Source organism: Colossoma macropomum, unplaced genomic scaffold, assembly GCF_904425465.1.
Source record: "Colossoma macropomum unplaced genomic scaffold, Colossoma_macropomum, whole genome shotgun sequence".
NCBI lineage: Eukaryota > Metazoa > Chordata > Actinopteri > Characiformes > Serrasalmidae > Colossoma > Colossoma macropomum.
This window is the reverse complement of record NW_023494808.1, coordinates 19,108,035-19,125,404: the sequence shown is the minus strand read 5'-3', so window position 1 is coordinate 19,125,404 and position 17,370 is coordinate 19,108,035. Positions and strand designations below refer to the sequence as shown.

Genomic DNA, 17,370 nt, shown 5'->3' with positions numbered 1-17,370 from the left:
TACAGTTTAGAACACTTTTGAAATACTTAAAAAAAGAAACACAATCGATGTGCACTACTTAAAAAATTGGTAGATACTATGTAGTAAACATGCTTGTTAAACAGACTCTATGGAGAAATACTGAAGTTCCTACTAAAGCATGCGTAGACTGATAAATCAGGGTGATGAGCTAGGTATTTATCTAAGTATTACTAAGCTCTTGTGAAGGATTATTGAACTGATAACTGATACCATCAGTAGCGAAAACAGTCACGAATAATTTTACGAGTAAAAACTTACGAGCATCGATGTTGTACTGGACTGGTATGATGTCACATACATGTCACTAACCAAAAAAAGCATACAGTTACCCAGTTTATAGTCAAATGTGCAATATTTTGTTACTGAGAAATTGCAAAATATTTATCCAATTATTTTAAGAGGGACAATGTGTGTTGAAAAAAAAATAAGTGATATGTGATTTCAAATTTTTGAGCCGGTCAGTGATGGAACACACATAGAAAATAGTACATTTTGTCAATGTTTCTGACTGTGGACCACAAACCTAACGAAACACCTTATCTTATTATTAAGAACTGACACAAAGGATACATAAGGAACACTAAATGTACATTATAGCATTCAGGCACAGTTAGAGAGTGTTGTTTTTAGTCTGGCCTCAGGCACCACCTAGTCTGGGCTGTAATAACACCTGTATTATAGCCTTAATTAGAGAGAAGAAGGCACTGTGTGTGTGTGTGTGTTTGTGTGTGTGTGTGTGTGTGTGTGTGTGTGAGTGTGTGTGTGTGAGAGAGAGAGAGAGAGAGAGAGAGAGAGAGAGATAGTGAGAGAGAGAGTGAGAAAGGGACAGACAGCAGAGGTTAAGAGACAGTTCGGAGTCTATTCCCACTGAGTGTGTGGCCTCAGTGACAGGTGTCTCTCAGTGAACTGGTCAGTGTGTGTGTACGTGTGAGAAAGAATGTGTGACAGAGGGCAACCCTTTACACTCACAAGGAAAGTAGCAGTAATGTACCAATCATAAAAATACCTTAGATAACATTTCATTTCACTTCCACTGCTATTCAGAGACATAGTAGCTGCTCCAAGCAGACACTCAGAACAGAACTGAACCACTTTCACGGTAACAAGTTTAAAATACCACTAGAAACCACACAGCCATGCAAAACGCTCGTAAAATAGACAATACTTTAGTCTCACATTGCCCTCAAATCTCTATACAGTGCACTACATACATTACAGCTCCACTAATCAATAATTGCTGTTACTGTTTATTCAAGAATAACTTGCATAGTGTAGACTGAAATACTATAAGCTAGACCCAGGGAGGTATTTTCAGATGTTTTGTTAAAGATTTCAAGCTTTTTGGGCTCTCAAAGAACTCATTAAATGGTAAACTGTACTTATCTATTTACAGCAACTCATTGATAATTTATCTGCATCAAGATTTGATCACCACCCTTTTTTTCCTAAATATGTGCCATTCTGGACATCATTCTCAGAGTAACTCTCAATCATTTTAGAGACATCTACAGCCCTGATAATCATTCTGGATTTCTTATTCATAATTTTTTATTTCCTACAAATAATTTAAAACCTATGAAGCTGAGATTTTATAATATGTATAAATATATGCATTTAAACTGGTCTGATATTCTTGAAAACAGTGATTCCAAACTTGGTGTAACTCATGACATTAATATATCCTCTACAGGGAACACAATAATATGTCATTACATTACATTATATTATATATATATATATATATATATATATATATATATATATATATATATATATATACATACATACATATCATATATATATATATATATATATATATATATATATATATATATATACACAGAATACCTTTTAATCTAGTTAATAAAAAAGACAAACAAATCACTGATGTTAACTGTCCAGTGTTTATGAGAAAAATGTATTAGACTAGATGTTACATATCACAGCATATAGTCTTATACCTCAAAAAAAAATTACACACGTAAACTGTATGTAATACACAGGAGTGGGTAGTTACATTTACTTAAGTATATGTTAAGTATATATACTTAAATAAAATACTAATGGATTTGTACTGTGGGGTTAAGTTTGAGATTTTTCAAACTTAAGTATAGTGAGTATATAAACTTAAGTATATCGAAGACAAACTCAAGTAAAAGAACCTACTTTTACTCAGTTTATTGTAGCTATTCATGTTTAGTTACTAATTCCTTTTAGGTGTGTTTAATATCTTTTTTTATTATTTCTATTTTTCAAGCTTTAGCATTTCATTTTAGACCAAAAGAAGAAACCAAAAAGAACAGAGTCGTAAATACTTCAGTTCCTGTGCTGATACTGTATTTAAGAAGTTCCACTGCACTTCTACAGTTACTGACACTTTCCATGAATAGAGCTTATTTTATGCTTTAAAACTCTTTAAACATATACTTTTTTTCTCTGGTGTTTTTGACAAAGTAAAGTGCTTAACTTTCAGAAAATGTTATTATTCCATCTCAGGCTGTCAAATTAGGCACTATATGAGCTATTTTCCCCATAAATGACTGTATAACAGAGTTTGAGGCGAATAACAGGGTTGAACACAGAGGTGACATTCCCCATTAAGCTGATATTAATGCATTAAAAACTGTATAAAGCATACAACATGGAGCAGAAGGTACAGTTAAAAAAAAAATTTAATCAAAATGTTTTTATCAAATCTTTAAAAATAATTGAAGGTTTTTAAAAAAAGGTGAACAGGGTTGCAAATTTAGCCTAAAATAAGCAGCATTCAGGAGTGGTGAGCTTTACAGGGTGCACATGTTGTAATATTAATAACCAAATAGTTCACATAAATCAAAAAAAAATTGATAATGAATAATAATAATGAATTAAATTAAATTCATAATGAATAATAATAATGAATTAAATAAATTATTATGGAAAATCATTCTTGAAAAATTGTTTGGAATGTAACCAAATAACATTGTAATTATGGTGTTACTGGAAGATTTTAATTAACATATTTCAGAGAGGTTCAGTGTCAGTAAGGTGGGACAGCCCAAAATCACCATATTAAGGCAGACACAGACATTTTCATCCTTTAAATGCTAATTTAAGTCATTTTATTTTCGATTAAAGTGTTTAAGTACTTGGTACTTAAGTAGGCTTTTGGTCCCATACTTTTGTACTTCCTCTCATGGTGTTTTCTACTTTTACTTTACTTTTATTTTACCCAAGCAGTAATATTTGTACCTGAGTGTGGGTTTATGTCATTCCACCCACCTGTGGGAACATCATATCTACAGTAGAGAGCCTTTGAGGACAGTTGATTCTGTCCTTCCAGGCGACAAATGAGAGGGGCGTGGACTTTCAGCAGTGGGCGTGGCGAAGCGCCAAAAGGGGCGGGCGCGCCGATATGGTCACCTTGGCCCCCAGAAGAACTTAGACTCAGTAGAAGCTGAACGTTGAGCAGCGCTGAGGACTGACAGTTCAGCCTGACTGAAGACACCACAGGATGTAAACATCGGCTAACAGCTCTTCGGTTCGGCTGGAAGGAAATGCAGCTCAATTCCGTGGCAGGAAAAGCGGAAGAAGAGAGATGAGTGAAGCTGCGTGTTGACGTTTTTCGCGCTGACCTGCAGGCTTTGATTCCCTACGGCATGATTCCCGCGTCTGACAGCTCGCCCTGTGAGAAGGAGAGCTCCCCATGGGATGTTGGACGACAGGTTTCAGCTTCGGACACCTGAGAGCTCAGTCCAGGGTGTCCGTGTTCCTCACCATGATCCTTCTCTTCACCTATGTCTTCTACTGTCTCACCGGCTGCTGCGACCTGACGCCGAGCCCGCTGTACGAGCGGCAAACTTTCAGAAACAAACTCTCCTCAGAGGAGCTCCGCGGAAACGCCTCGAGGCAGGGCTCTCTGGACGGGGCTGCTGAGGAGGAGGAGGACACGAAACACGCGCCGAGCGACAGCTTCAACCTCTCCGTGGCCAACAGCTTCGGCAGCAAGGAGTTCCCTCAGGCCATCATCATCGGCGTGAAGAAGGGCGGCACGAGGGCACTGCTGGAGTTCCTGCGCGTGCACCCCGATGTCAGAGCCGTGGGGGCGGAGCCTCACTTCTTCGACAGGTTTTACGATAAGGGGCTCGAGTGGTACAGGTGGGTCCGCCGTTCAGTTAATATGGTCCCAGATTAGTACAGCCTGTCCCAGCTGCGCTGTAGACTCGTTTGTTGAAGTATTGATACCACATCAACAGAAGTACCAGAAAGTACTTCATACGACTTCATTAATCCCCAAGAGGGAAATTAGTGTTCCAGCAGCATACATACAAAAAAAACAACCAAACAGAATACACGAAATACATTTCCATACGGAAATCTGATATATGGCCATATATACACACATCATAAAGGGTCAGGCATGTATTTCAAAATAGATGTACGTATATGTTCTGTACATGCACTGTTAGAAGGTACTGTACAGGTACATTTTCCATTCATCAAGGTACAAACAATGTAAATGTACCATCAAAGCTACAACAGTGGTTTTAAGGTCCAACTGTGTACCTTAAATAAGTTTTTCCAGGTGAAAAGTTCATATTTGTACCTTTTCATAACCCAATGTTTTAAAACAGAACAATAAAATAAAAAGCCTGGAGATGAGACGGGGTGTGTGGAGTCAATACAACTTAGAAAATATAATGGTACAGTTTCCTGACTGGGTCCCACCCCAGTGACAGTTTCATACCATAACATATGGATCATATATAAGTGTCTGATAGGTGGGTGAACATGTATATGCATGATATTTGGATCACTTACTGTCTGCCTTATATGTGGCTGATACAAATACGGAAAGATGTTTCTAAAGGAAAAAAATAAAAGTGAAATATACCAGCAACATACATGCAATACAAATAATATATATATATATATATATATATATATATATATATATATATATATATATAGTTAGTGTAACAGTGCTATAAACAAGCAATTAAATTCGTTTTATTGAACTCAAAAAATGCTTTGCATGAAACAATGCAGATCTGATCTGTCAGTCCTGGAGATCTACCAACCTGGAGATTTCAGATTCAACACACCTGGCTCTAATATTCAGAAGCCCCTGAAGGCCTTCATTACCTGGATCAGGTGTGTTTGATCAGGGTAGGAGCTAAACTATGCAGGGTGGTAGATCTCCAGGCCTAAAGTTAAAGTTTCGGCACTCCTGGTTCAGATGAACAAAAGCAATATTTTAGATTGAAACCTCACTTCAACCTCACTTCAAATCAACTTCTACTACTTTTTACAATGGACCAGGCCAAAGGGGAATCTGATGATTTTTCAAAATACCAGCATAATTAAGTCAGTTTAGAAGCTATGCAGAGTGTTTTGGTGTGGGATGGCACATTGCAGATTTCTTTACAGTGGTGGTGATAAGAACCAGAGGTGGCGATGTCTATAACACAAATAAGGCCATTTTATTTGCTATCCAAAAGAACCAGCAAACCTACATGCATCTTCTGAGTTTTTATATGTAATGTTGATGACAGTAAAATAGTGAGAAATCAGAAAATAATTATATAAATAAATGAATAAATAAATAAAAAGAAGAAAGCACATTTTAGGCCAAACCTCTTATCTCGAAACTATCATAACACAACGTCTCAGACATCACATGTTCCAGCAGAAGTTAAATCATCTGTCAAAACTCCTCAGAAAAGTACAAATCCATCAAAATTGTACTTAAGGTCTTGTAACTCAGCAAATATAAGTAGTTACTACCCACCTCTGCATCTGACTCATACTATTAGGTAATCATCAACCCCTTGTTGTGCTCAATCAGGCATGTTGCTGCAGGTAAAACACAAAACTACTTGTCTGAACTGTATCTGATGTCCTACTTAATTTGAACTCGCCCTTTTGGATGAATATGCATGTTTCTGGGGAGTAATTTACTGTTTATTTTTTAAGCATTAAAAATGATTAATGCTTTGTGTTTTCCGTTGTATGCATGGTGGGCTAGGCATAATGATACGATCTAGAGCTTTAAACAAGCTCTAGATAACAATTCTGGGGTTCCTCTGTTTTTCACTAAGGGGAAACCTTTTAGGACATTTAGAGATAGAACTACGTCTACTGCTGCTTCCACATGTTAAATGTCAGTGTTATGTTGGCTTGTTTCAGGATTGCTGTTGTGTCAGTCAATGTGCGTCATTTAGCGGCTAATTTTGTCTTAATTAAGTCTATTTCCGTGCAGCACTAATGGGCTGTCTAAAACCAAAAAAGTGGGTTTGCATGCCAAAATATGTCACACAAACATTCCTCACAGCTTAGGGACATGCTCATTCATGGGTCCAGTCGCAGCTTGTAGAGGAACCTACACTACAATCTTCAAGAGGACATCTGCATCCTTGTGGTTATATTTGTCACTTGTGGTTATAAGTCACTTTGCCACAGTTTGACATGCTACAGCTCGTATCACAGCTAAGTTTCTTAAGAATAGCTGGACAGGCTTCTGTGTAAGATGGTTGCATTGAGAACCCTAAAACTCTGGAGAATCATTTAAGAGTGAAGGACCCAACTGTATTTTATCCTAGGCCTGGAGTGCTGATAGTGTTGTGCAGTAAGCAACAATATCTACAGTCGTGTGCAAACGTTTAGGTCCCCTGCAGAGAACACACTTCTGTACGCTTTAAAGCACAATTGCTGTTTATTTGCAGAATTTAACATACTAATTCAACAAAACCTTAAAAAATGTGGCCTGTGCAAAAATTATGGCACATTTTATATTTAAGTGTTCATTTTTTACCCAATACACCCTTAGGTTCCATATAGCGCCAAAAAGAGCTCTGCTATTGTGACAAGCTTAACATCATAAAATAGACATAATAGATAGATAAAAATAGATAAAATAGTGCCATATAGAACCATTTTCAAAAAGGTCCTATATAGAACCATGTGCAGCACATTCTCCATCAATCTGAAGAGCAATTTCACCAAGAAAAGAACAATTTAAGCATGAAATGGTTCTATGTAGAACTCATGATTTTAAGTAGAACTCTTGCCCTTACTTAAGAACCCTTGAAGAACCATTTTTTTTAGGAGTGTACTGAAAAAAAAGGTTATTTGACTTGTAACACTAGTGAAACCCTTTTGGTGCTATATAGAACCATTTTTAAAGTGGTTCTTTAAAGAAACTACAACTGGTTTTCAGTCATAGAGAAAAATCATTTCACCATACAAAGAACCATTTCTGCATTTAAATGCATTTAAACTCTTGAAAAAGATGGTTCTTCAAGTGTTCTTTAGTAAAAACAATGGTTTTAAATAGAGCCATGAACACTCATTGAACCCTTTGCATGCTTAAATGGCTGTTTGTATGGTGAAACGGTTCTTCAGCTCGATGGAGACTGTGCTGTAGATGGTTCTTTTTTCAGAAGGGTTTTATAGGGTCTGCTATTGTTACCATGTCAAACTTGTAACAATAGCAGAACCCTTTTTGGTGCCATATAGAACCCTTTTCCAAAAGGTTTTATATAGAACCATCTACGGCACATTCTCCATTTAAGCATGCAGATGGTTCTTTGAGTGTTCTTGATTCTTTATAGAAAATTATATAAACAAGTGGTTTATATTTGGCTTTTTCCCTTCATTTTTATTGTCAGTAGAGGGGGAAAGCAAATATAAACCCTTTTTTAATCAGTAGACGTGATGTGTTTTACCCTTCAGTGACCCCTTAATTATTTTTAACAAATCTAGAATTTGGCAGGAAGCACAAACTGAAGTCTGAACCTGTTAAAGACAGTTCAAAGGTTGGATTATTACAGTATTTTCACCTATAGATGTTAGGTTTACTGGTCTTATTAACTGAGAAGTGACCCTTCAGTCCACTATGCATGAATCTTACGACACTCACATATCAACATTTTCAGCATGTCCGAACAATATCTAATTTATCAATCACAGTGTTGGCCTTTGTAGTACATTTATCACTAAAGTCACCAATCTGTCAATCAGTCAAACAATCCTAATGTGTTCTACTGTGTGCTTAGAGTATCTTGACCAATCACAGTTCCAGATGAGTTTATGTTGGTGTTTTGATGAATGATGATTTTCATGTAATTCAAAAAGAGTAAATGATGCAGACCGATCTATAACCATGACACGTTATTAATTTATTCATATATTTGATATATTGTAGTATATAGCAAGTTAATCACAACACTGGTATTTTGTACTGCCATTATTTGTAAACACATTTAAGTTTATTAAGTGACCATACAAATCCCACTAGCTGGGGCTTAGCTACACGCCTTGGGACACAGCTGATGGGTGTGGAAGTTCACCCACTGCCACGTTAAGTGGTGCTTTGATAAGGTGCTGTCTTTTCAGTAATTGCTCTCTTGTTGATGAGTTAGCAGTTTTACGTTTTCTGTGGTTTTTAGAGTTCTCTCTGCTCTGTTATCAGGCTGTCTCATTTCTTCCCAATGTGTCCTGTTTGTCTTTCATGCTCTCTTCTGTATGTACATTTCATTCCGCACCTGCAAATTACAGAGCAGTTTTAGTCATTATGTGATTGTCAGATTAGTATAATTTTAAACGGCATCTGAAACGAAGCTATATTTAATTGTAAATGTTTTGCCTTCATTACAGCTTCCATTCTTTTCAGGAGACTTGCTCTTAGTTTTTCAAAGAAACCTGCAGGGACATTTTTCCACACCTTCAAGGTTCAGTCTTAGAAGTTGGTTGTATTTTCTGTTTCGCACAATCCAAGTGATCCCAAACACAGTTAATGATGTTGAGGTCTGGACTCTGGGGTGGTCAGTCCATTGTTCTGAGAACACCAGCATCTTTGTTTGATTTGCAAATTTCTATTTTCTCCTTTTCTCAGTAACGTCTTGACAGCTATACATCCTTTCAGACTCATAGTGTTGAGTTGTCTTCTCACAGTGGCAGGAGGACTTGTACTTACTGACTGTTTTGACGGGAGAGTCACTGACTTTTGCATAGTAATATATGTTCCATAAGAACAGTACATAGCTGTTCAAAGGGGCCAGCTCTGCTATGCTGTAAGGGGCATGTTGCTGGCTGGTTTGGGTCTACTTGTCCCCTTATCGGAAGGGTCACTGCAATTCAAGAAATCTAGGATACATGAACAGGGCACGAGGGGTCACTGAACGGTTTGATGAGTATGAAAATGATGCGCATCATTGATTAAGCTTGATTTTCTCCTCTCTCTCAAAGATGAAAGCTTTAAGTACTGTTTATTTGATGAAGACAGTTTTGGTGTCTACCAGGTCTTGCACAGTTGTTAGTCCCACTGTCTTTTCATCTTTTAATCATTTTTTGAACTCCAGTTTTTTCACTTTATTCACCTTTGTTATGCAAGTAGATTATCTTATATCTCCTCATTAAATCTCTCCTGAAAAATGAATGACTTGTACTTAATGGCTGTTTTAACTGGCAATATATTAAATAAAGAATGAAGGTTGGTCTGTATAGCGTGCATTTAAGTTACTGTTACAGTGAGCAATCGTAGTGCACTGTCGTTGTGTACATGGACTCGTGGGTGTAAGGTCCAAGCGCCTTTTAGGTATGTTTGCGTGTCATTGGTCATTGACTCTGCAGGTCACTTGTCAGTCCTTTCAGTTCATTAATATCTCTTGCCAATAACTAGTAGAGCTTAGAGCACTGTCCCATTGGCAGGACATTCAGTCCCCTGCCAATAAAAAAGACTCTGTATTGACCCACATCTCTCTCTCTCTCTCTCTCTTTCTCTCTCTCTCTCTGTGTCTCAGTGGATTCAAACTGACCTGGATCAATAAAGTTATGAATATTCAGTAGTATGAATACTATTTCAACAGTGTAGAGGGATGGTGAGCTGGGCTGGGGATTGTAGGATCTGAGCTGTGTGTTTTTCTTTCTGCTAGACTGACCTTGTGTATTAGAGCCACACACACACACACACACACACACACACACACACACACATAGGCATACACACAGCTTTGCTACAGTGTGTGTTCACTGGCTTGTGTCAACAAAAGTCTTTTTGGGGACTGTGGCCCATCGACAGTCTTGTCAACACCACAGGGCTTGTGTTTTTTGTGTGAGTGTTTGTTTAATAACAGGTCAGATGTTGAGCTTGCCAGCTGGAAACTGGGCTCAGTGATGAAAGAGTTTGCCACAGTTTAATGTGGGATATAGGAAGTGGTCACTCTTTGTGTGTGTGTGTGTGTGTGTGTGTGTGTGTGTGTGTGTGTGTGTGTGTGTGTGAGAAAAAGATATATTTAATGGCAAAGTCTTCCTTCCTTCTTTTTTTTAGGTTCCCCCTAATTCAAAAATAGAAATTGTGCGCTACAGTTTGCAAAAAATGGAATTTCAGTGTGTTCACTGTAGAGAATGTGTTATTCTTAAAAAAAAACAACCAAATATGTAATTTGGCCAGGGTTATTCATACTTCCATATGACTGTATATGTGCTGTGTACTGTACACAGTTACATGCTGTAAAATGCTGTAACAATATTTATAAATTGGAAACATTGACATCAATTGGAATTGTTTTCAATGTTCTATTAAAAAGCACCTCATGATATTCCTAACAGAGACAACTACCCTTGTGCTGTACTCAAAACTGTTTACATGTTTTGTGTATCTAAATTTGTCTCCTAAGAAAAAAGGAAATAACCTGTTTGTGGTAATTGTGCTTTCACCAGATGTTGCGGTATTGTTTTGACAATTGGACTTTAACCCCCTAAAAAAGAGCCAACGTCTGTGTTGGTACAGTTGTTATTGCTGTGCATAAAGCACAGTGCATACTGTATCATGAAATGTGAGTATCGTTACACCCCAAATATATTGCAGACCTACACTATACCCCTAAATAAGGCCCTACATTGTGACCAGCTCATCCCTGTGACTACACTATCTTCAGCTATCTCCTTCATCTAACGTGGCAGTAAAACTACTCATCTTCTGTGTTTTCACGACTCCATAAATTCCCAGCTGGTGTAAAAGTTATCTCCAGATCAATTCCATGTGCTCATCGATCCCTCCCTACCTGACTTTATTACACCGCTGCCTGACGAGAGTTAATTAACCTGCGCATATTCAATCTTGTTGACAAGCGTTGCTGCCCTTATCATCTGTTGACATTGTTTACGGCGCTCCAAGGTGTTTGGCTGTAAGCGATTACGTGTTTAGAGTGTTTTCTTGTGTATGTTGTTCTATTGTTTTTCTGTTTGCTCACTGTCCTTACAGTCACAATGGGGCAGTTTTATGTCAGGCCTCTAAAAGGTAGCAGTGCTCAATTTAAGGTTCATTTATAGTCGATGTCTATAATGTGCTCATCTTCCCCCACATCAGTGGATCCAGCCTGTGTTCTTAAGTGCATTGAAGTGCAATAGTAAAAATGTGTTGCTGTCCTAAAAAAAAGCTCTTATATCTATTTTTAGTTTAGTTTTTTTTTTTATTTTTACACCATTTGAAAATGTCAGCACTCTTCTACATTGTGTGAACATTTTATGATGAATATTGCGATTTTCTGTCCAATATTGTGAGTGTAATTGTGTGATTTAAATCAAGATTATCTTTTTATAAATTAAGGTTCAGCACTGTTATTTTGATCAAGAAGCAAATCCACCTTTTTCTCTGCAAGCTTGAGGCTTGAACACTGCCATTACTGCCTCTTATTTCTGGTTGTGTTATCATACACAGTTTTTGGGAGTTTTGTTGCTTTCGATTGTTCTAAATCTTCTACAGACAGTTCACAAGCTCCATGTTGTTACATTCTCACTTAGAACTTCAGACAACAGTGCTTATAATCTATATAGAACCATTGCCTTAACTAAAGAACCCTTAAAGAACCGTCTTTTTAAACGTGTAGTTAACAGAGATGCCATTAAATTTACCTTGCGATATAAGGTTTTCTTACACCCTTAAAATGGTGGCACAAAAGTTTCTTTGAGTGAATTAATAAAAGAACCACTTTTGTTTCTCTAAAAACAAGTTTAAAAGAATCTTAACATTATGTAAATGTTCTACACCAATTTAAGGGTTCTTCTTCAAAGCTAGCAATGCATTGACATGGGAATTGTGCCAATGACAATTTTGGGCCAATGACAATTTCCGATATTATATGTGTACACGTGCAGATACCAATACCAATTAAAGCTGCATCTTTAACTTATAGTGATAATGATTTCACAATACACACATCATTGAGGGCTGCCATGACAGAACGAATCAAATTACTTCACACTTGTAGGGACAAACTGTAATTAAATTGGCAAGAACATAGCGTCAAAAGCCCAACAAGTGCTTCTCTGCGCTAGTCTTCCTGCATGGAGAGTAACTTAACCATTCAGCTAAACAGCCAGATACAAAACACACAAAAAACTGTCCTGAACTACTAGGCTCCTCCTAAAACCCTCCTCTCAGTGTTGTTTGTACAATGCATAGACTGTATGGTAAAAAGTACGAAACAGTATTGACTACTGTTACAACACTTCTGCATCACCATAAGGAACTTTCAGTTAGAGGCACACTATTTTAATAATCATTTAAACGCTTTTCATTTTGTCATCATGATATCCAACAGTTGTATTAAACATCACATTTTATATATTGTGCAGCCCTAATACTGATAAATTGTAGAGAAATTGAGACTATATTGACCTATATTAGCATTATAGAGGAATATAATATTTATTTTTAGAGGGAATGCAGTAAAATTAAGAAAATGCTGATATTTTAGCACAGTAGCCCAACATCACTTTTCATTTTGCTCCTCCAGAGTACAATAAGTACGTCTGCAAACAGTGGTTTGAAATATCAGTCAACTTTTTTAAGCAAATATCTGCCAATACCAATATGATTTTGATATTGTGCAACCCTACAAGAAAATGTACTTTATATAGTTCTTTTAAACTTTAAAAAGGTTCTTCACATTCACACACTTCTGGAGAGCCATCCATTCAAAGGTTATTTATGGAACCAAAAGTGGTTCTTTTAAGGAACAAAGACCCCTTTTTGGCACCCTTTTTGTATGAACTAGATTTTATGAAGCACTATAATCAATTCCTGGTTATTTGCAGATTAGGAACGAGATTGTAGGCTATGTACATTAAATTGTAATGGAAGGTGACAGACGATAAACCTTTGTGGAAATGCGATTCACTGTCTGTGGATGAATATGGATTTTCAATGTGGAGAAAAACCTACAGTCAAACAGGTGATCAATGTTTTGATGTGTTGGTAGATTGACCTTTCTACAAGCAATACCTTATCGTATTACACTACACCAAGTGACAGGAAGTGCTGATACAAGCACCAGATGAATATTCCCTTTGGGTAAACACTAGAAAGGACTGTTGATTCAGTCTGAGTTATCTACATAAATTTATGTGAGATCAACACTAATGCATGGAATTACTGTTGAAGTTAGCTGTTGAAAAAATCCTTAGCATGGTGTCTCAGTTGACAGGTGATAGTCAACACAGGCCCTACCTCACTTTGAACATGAATGGGTGTGTTTTTTGCAACTTGGAATAGAAAGGATCTCAAATAAATTTGCTTACTGTGCCTGAATTTACTGTACATCACACCTTTTTAAGAAGGAGCACTGATATTTTCAATAGCTGGCTTTAAAGGGGATGGGGCAATATGACAACTCATTACCGTATCATGAAAATTCACATTACAATATGCCACAATAAGCTTTTCTGAGCATATCTGACTGACTGCATGTTTCATTAAAAGGAGGCCATTGGTCATTTTTTAATTGAATTCACTGCACCACAGTAGGTAAACCATTAGATATTAAGTACTCATTGTTTTTTATCTGTAATATTGCAATACTGGTGCTTTCTGTCTGTTCTAACCTATAAAATTTCTGAAAATTTTTATGATTAGTTGGAATAGCCATATCCTGACACATATTGCCATATCACCCACCCCCAGTAGGCAACATTAAAGTTATTAGCCATTTACCTGCTCCCACCACACTGAAACTGATTGCTGATAATATCACTAACTAGTGTGTGGCACATCACTGAATGTGTTGATGTATGCACGTTCTTGAGGATGTTTCTGCAGATTCTGCTAAAGCGCCAGGGTATTGATTGCACGAAAGAGGTCACTAACATTAATAGGCATTGACTGATCAGGTTCATGGATGCTGAGGTGTAAAAAAAAAAAAACGATCATCTTTCCACCTCCTGTCTCCGTATCACAGCTCACAGATAGATGACTTTAAACTCCATTACATATATCGACCTTTTATTGAGCACTGGTAAAACCAGGCATTTCAAATGGCATTGAGTTAAACATTAGAATTAAATGGTTTGAAATTTATTAAAAATAAAAACTGTCATCTGTTGTGTTAAAAGGAGGTCATTTTTTACAATAAAATGGGTAAATTCAGTTATAATGGTATACTGGTGATGGTGTCACAACAGTAATGACAATTTCAGTGGTATTGATGTGTAAAACTTAACTGCAGTGTATGTCATTTGCTGGGTGATGTTTTCAAGGAACTGTTCAAAATGTATGAAAACAATTTAAATGGGAACTTTCCTTCCTTTCTGTAAATTAAGTTTGTCTGTTTGTTTACAGTACTGGGAGAAAACAGGACAAAGCAGACCAATCAAAATAAGCTATGCCAAGTTTGCAAGACATTCTTTTAGCAGAAAACATGGGGTCATTAACTTTATCAACTTTATCAATGTAAATATCATCTCATTTCATGATTTGTTTTCAAAATATTGTGATATTAAATTTTATGAATATCACACAGCACTACAAATGATGCAGTATGCATAATGCCAGTATTGCTTACACTGGGATTCATTTGTTCCACATTACTTTGCCATGTGCTATAAATTAAACATTTCATTTTCCTTTATTTGATCCTGGCCTGTCCTCAGGCAAAACCCTTCAGAGTGGACGCTACCTCAACTAGCATTATTTAAAACCGCACAGTCACAATAGCACACTAATGCCACACATCCCCAAGAATCCCATTCAAATGAAGGAACTCAATCCATTAGCTCAGGTGGCTAAGTGGCTAACCATGTCTAAGGCCAAAGTGAGGTCAGCTGTGTCTGAACACAGGTGCACTAGCACAGAGAAAGCTGGGTGGCCAATTCTCTGAACTCACCTGCCTTGAACAGAGTAGAGACTAGTCTACTGTGACAGTTGTAGGCAGCTACAATGTCTGCTGTGATGGTTTGAAAAGAATTTACGTCAGATAGGAGCTAATGGCAATGATAATGGGAGCTGTGGTTGTAGGTGGTCATTGCTAATAGATTCAGAAGCTGTTTCATGTAAAAAATACATAGGTAGGTAAAACTAGAGCTGAGCAATACGACAATGTTATTGTTATTGTGATTAAATTACTTCAAAATATGCTTTTTTTGGTATGTCATGGATATCGTTAGTACCTTTAGGGCACTGAACAACTATCAATATACTATTATCAATTATAGAAACTGTAAACAACAACAACAACAACAACCAGTATATAGTAACTCCATAAACTGCACAGTATGCTACTGATTGGATGCCAGTACAAAAGATTTTCATTTTATTATACTTTATTATTCATTTATTTTTTAACCAATTGTTTCATTTTTCCTCTTTTTTGTCTTAAAGAGTTTATTTTGACATTGTTTTTTCATTTATTTATTTATTTATTTTACCCTTTTTTAAACATGCTACTGCTATTGAACTGATGTATTTTGTCCGTTCCAACTTAATTTTGTGTCTCGTTAAAATGTCTTCAAATATTAATCATAAATAAATCATTAGGATTTAAACAAAGTCATTCAAAGTGATGAGAGAAACCAGACGTCTGAATCATTTCATGCCGCTAAAAGCTACCTCATGTGAAGTTATAATATGGAATGGTTATTAATACACTGCACGAAGCCCAAGACCGTGTTTTAGTATAAGCTTTTGGCCTATTTTTATATTGTATTTGTAGTGGAAAAAAAAAATAAGAACGCTCAAGTTAATTAAATAAGAAAACTTATGTTTTCAAATTTACTACAATTTTACCATCATCAGCATTACATATAAAATCTCAGAAGACTCATGTAGGTTCACTGGATGTTTTGGATAGAGAATAAAATGGCTATATTTGTGTGGTAGACATCGGGACCCCTGATTTCTGTTTCACCACCACTCATTGAGTCAGTGAGTTTCTCGACAATGCAAAATTTACATCAAACCACTCTGAATGTCCCTCTTTATGTCTCAATGATTGAATTATTCAGAGATTTTCCACTTTCAGCATCATATGATATTTGTGCCATATTGCTCAGCCATACCCCCACCTACAGCTGTTGTTCATTATGAAGTTTATTGTAAACAAAGCAAAGAAAGACTAAAGAAGAAAGAGGAGCAAGAAGGTCCTCTTTCTGGAACACACCTGTGTGGACTGTAATGTAGGTCTAAGAGAAATATGCTTAGCTTGCTCTGTGGTTATAATTAGGTTTATGATGTGGTTAGATCTTTATTTGGAAAATCACTGTCAAGGGTGAATTTCCCTCAAGAAGAACGATTTATGCTCCGTGTCGGCATGCATAAGTGTGTGGCTAGCTCCCGGCTCATAAATAAACTTTGTAAGCCTGTATTTAATGAGTAGGAGCGAGTCAAGAAAAACGAAGAATTTAAAACCTGCTTTAACTAGTCTCAAGTGGATCATCACCTCACAGCTGCTTGACTTCTTCCTTAATGACTACTTTTCAGTCTCACTGTTAGCAGTAAGTGTAAAATGTCAGCCAAGCCTCATATTTCTGAAGTGCACTTTACCTCAAATGCACGTCATATACCTATTTTCAGTACTGCATTTGCATAATTGCACTGGATGTTTCAGCCAAATGGGGTTGTTTTTTCCATCTCTCTTTTTTTCATCTGTCTCATTTGCCTATCCTCTTTAACTCTTTTAGTCAACAATATTTCAGTCTGCTGTCTACACTCCTAAAGCTACACTGTGTAAGACTTGGGGATTTGGAGACCTCTCTGGTGGAAATGTGTAATTGCATGCCACATGCAGAACATTTTGTAACTTGGGTTGTGTTTTGGACCTTATCCCTGAGTGGATGAACCTGAGGATTGCAAGCACATTGAAACAGTATTCAAAGAGAACTGATGTGTCTTCTGAGGATGTGACTGAATTCTCTACTATTGTCACCACATCTACATCAGTATAATGTTGATTTTGCATTTGAGATCTGAACATCAAGCAACCCCAATTTGTATTAATATGGACGTCTTTAGATTGTAAGAAGGTTCCACACTTTCACATCCCATTTACAAAAATGGTTCTTTAAAGAAGCATTCATTGAAAGGTTCTTGAGGGA

The 17,370-nt window shown here is 36.8% G+C and overlaps 1 protein-coding gene across 1 annotated transcript in view; it reads left to right on the top strand.

The window, feature by feature from the left end:
• Nucleotides 1–3,441: 3,441 nt before the first annotated feature.
• Nucleotides 3,442–17,370, top strand: part of si:dkey-121b10.7 (heparan sulfate glucosamine 3-O-sulfotransferase 3B1) — a 28,887-nt gene continuing 14,958 nt past the window's right edge. The window contains exon 1 of the mRNA XM_036557856.1: nucleotides 3,442–4,158. Coding sequence (XP_036413749.1) covers nucleotides 3,707–4,158 — 452 coding nt within the window. The 5' untranslated portion in view covers nucleotides 3,442–3,706. The remainder of the gene's footprint in view (nucleotides 4,159–17,370) is intronic.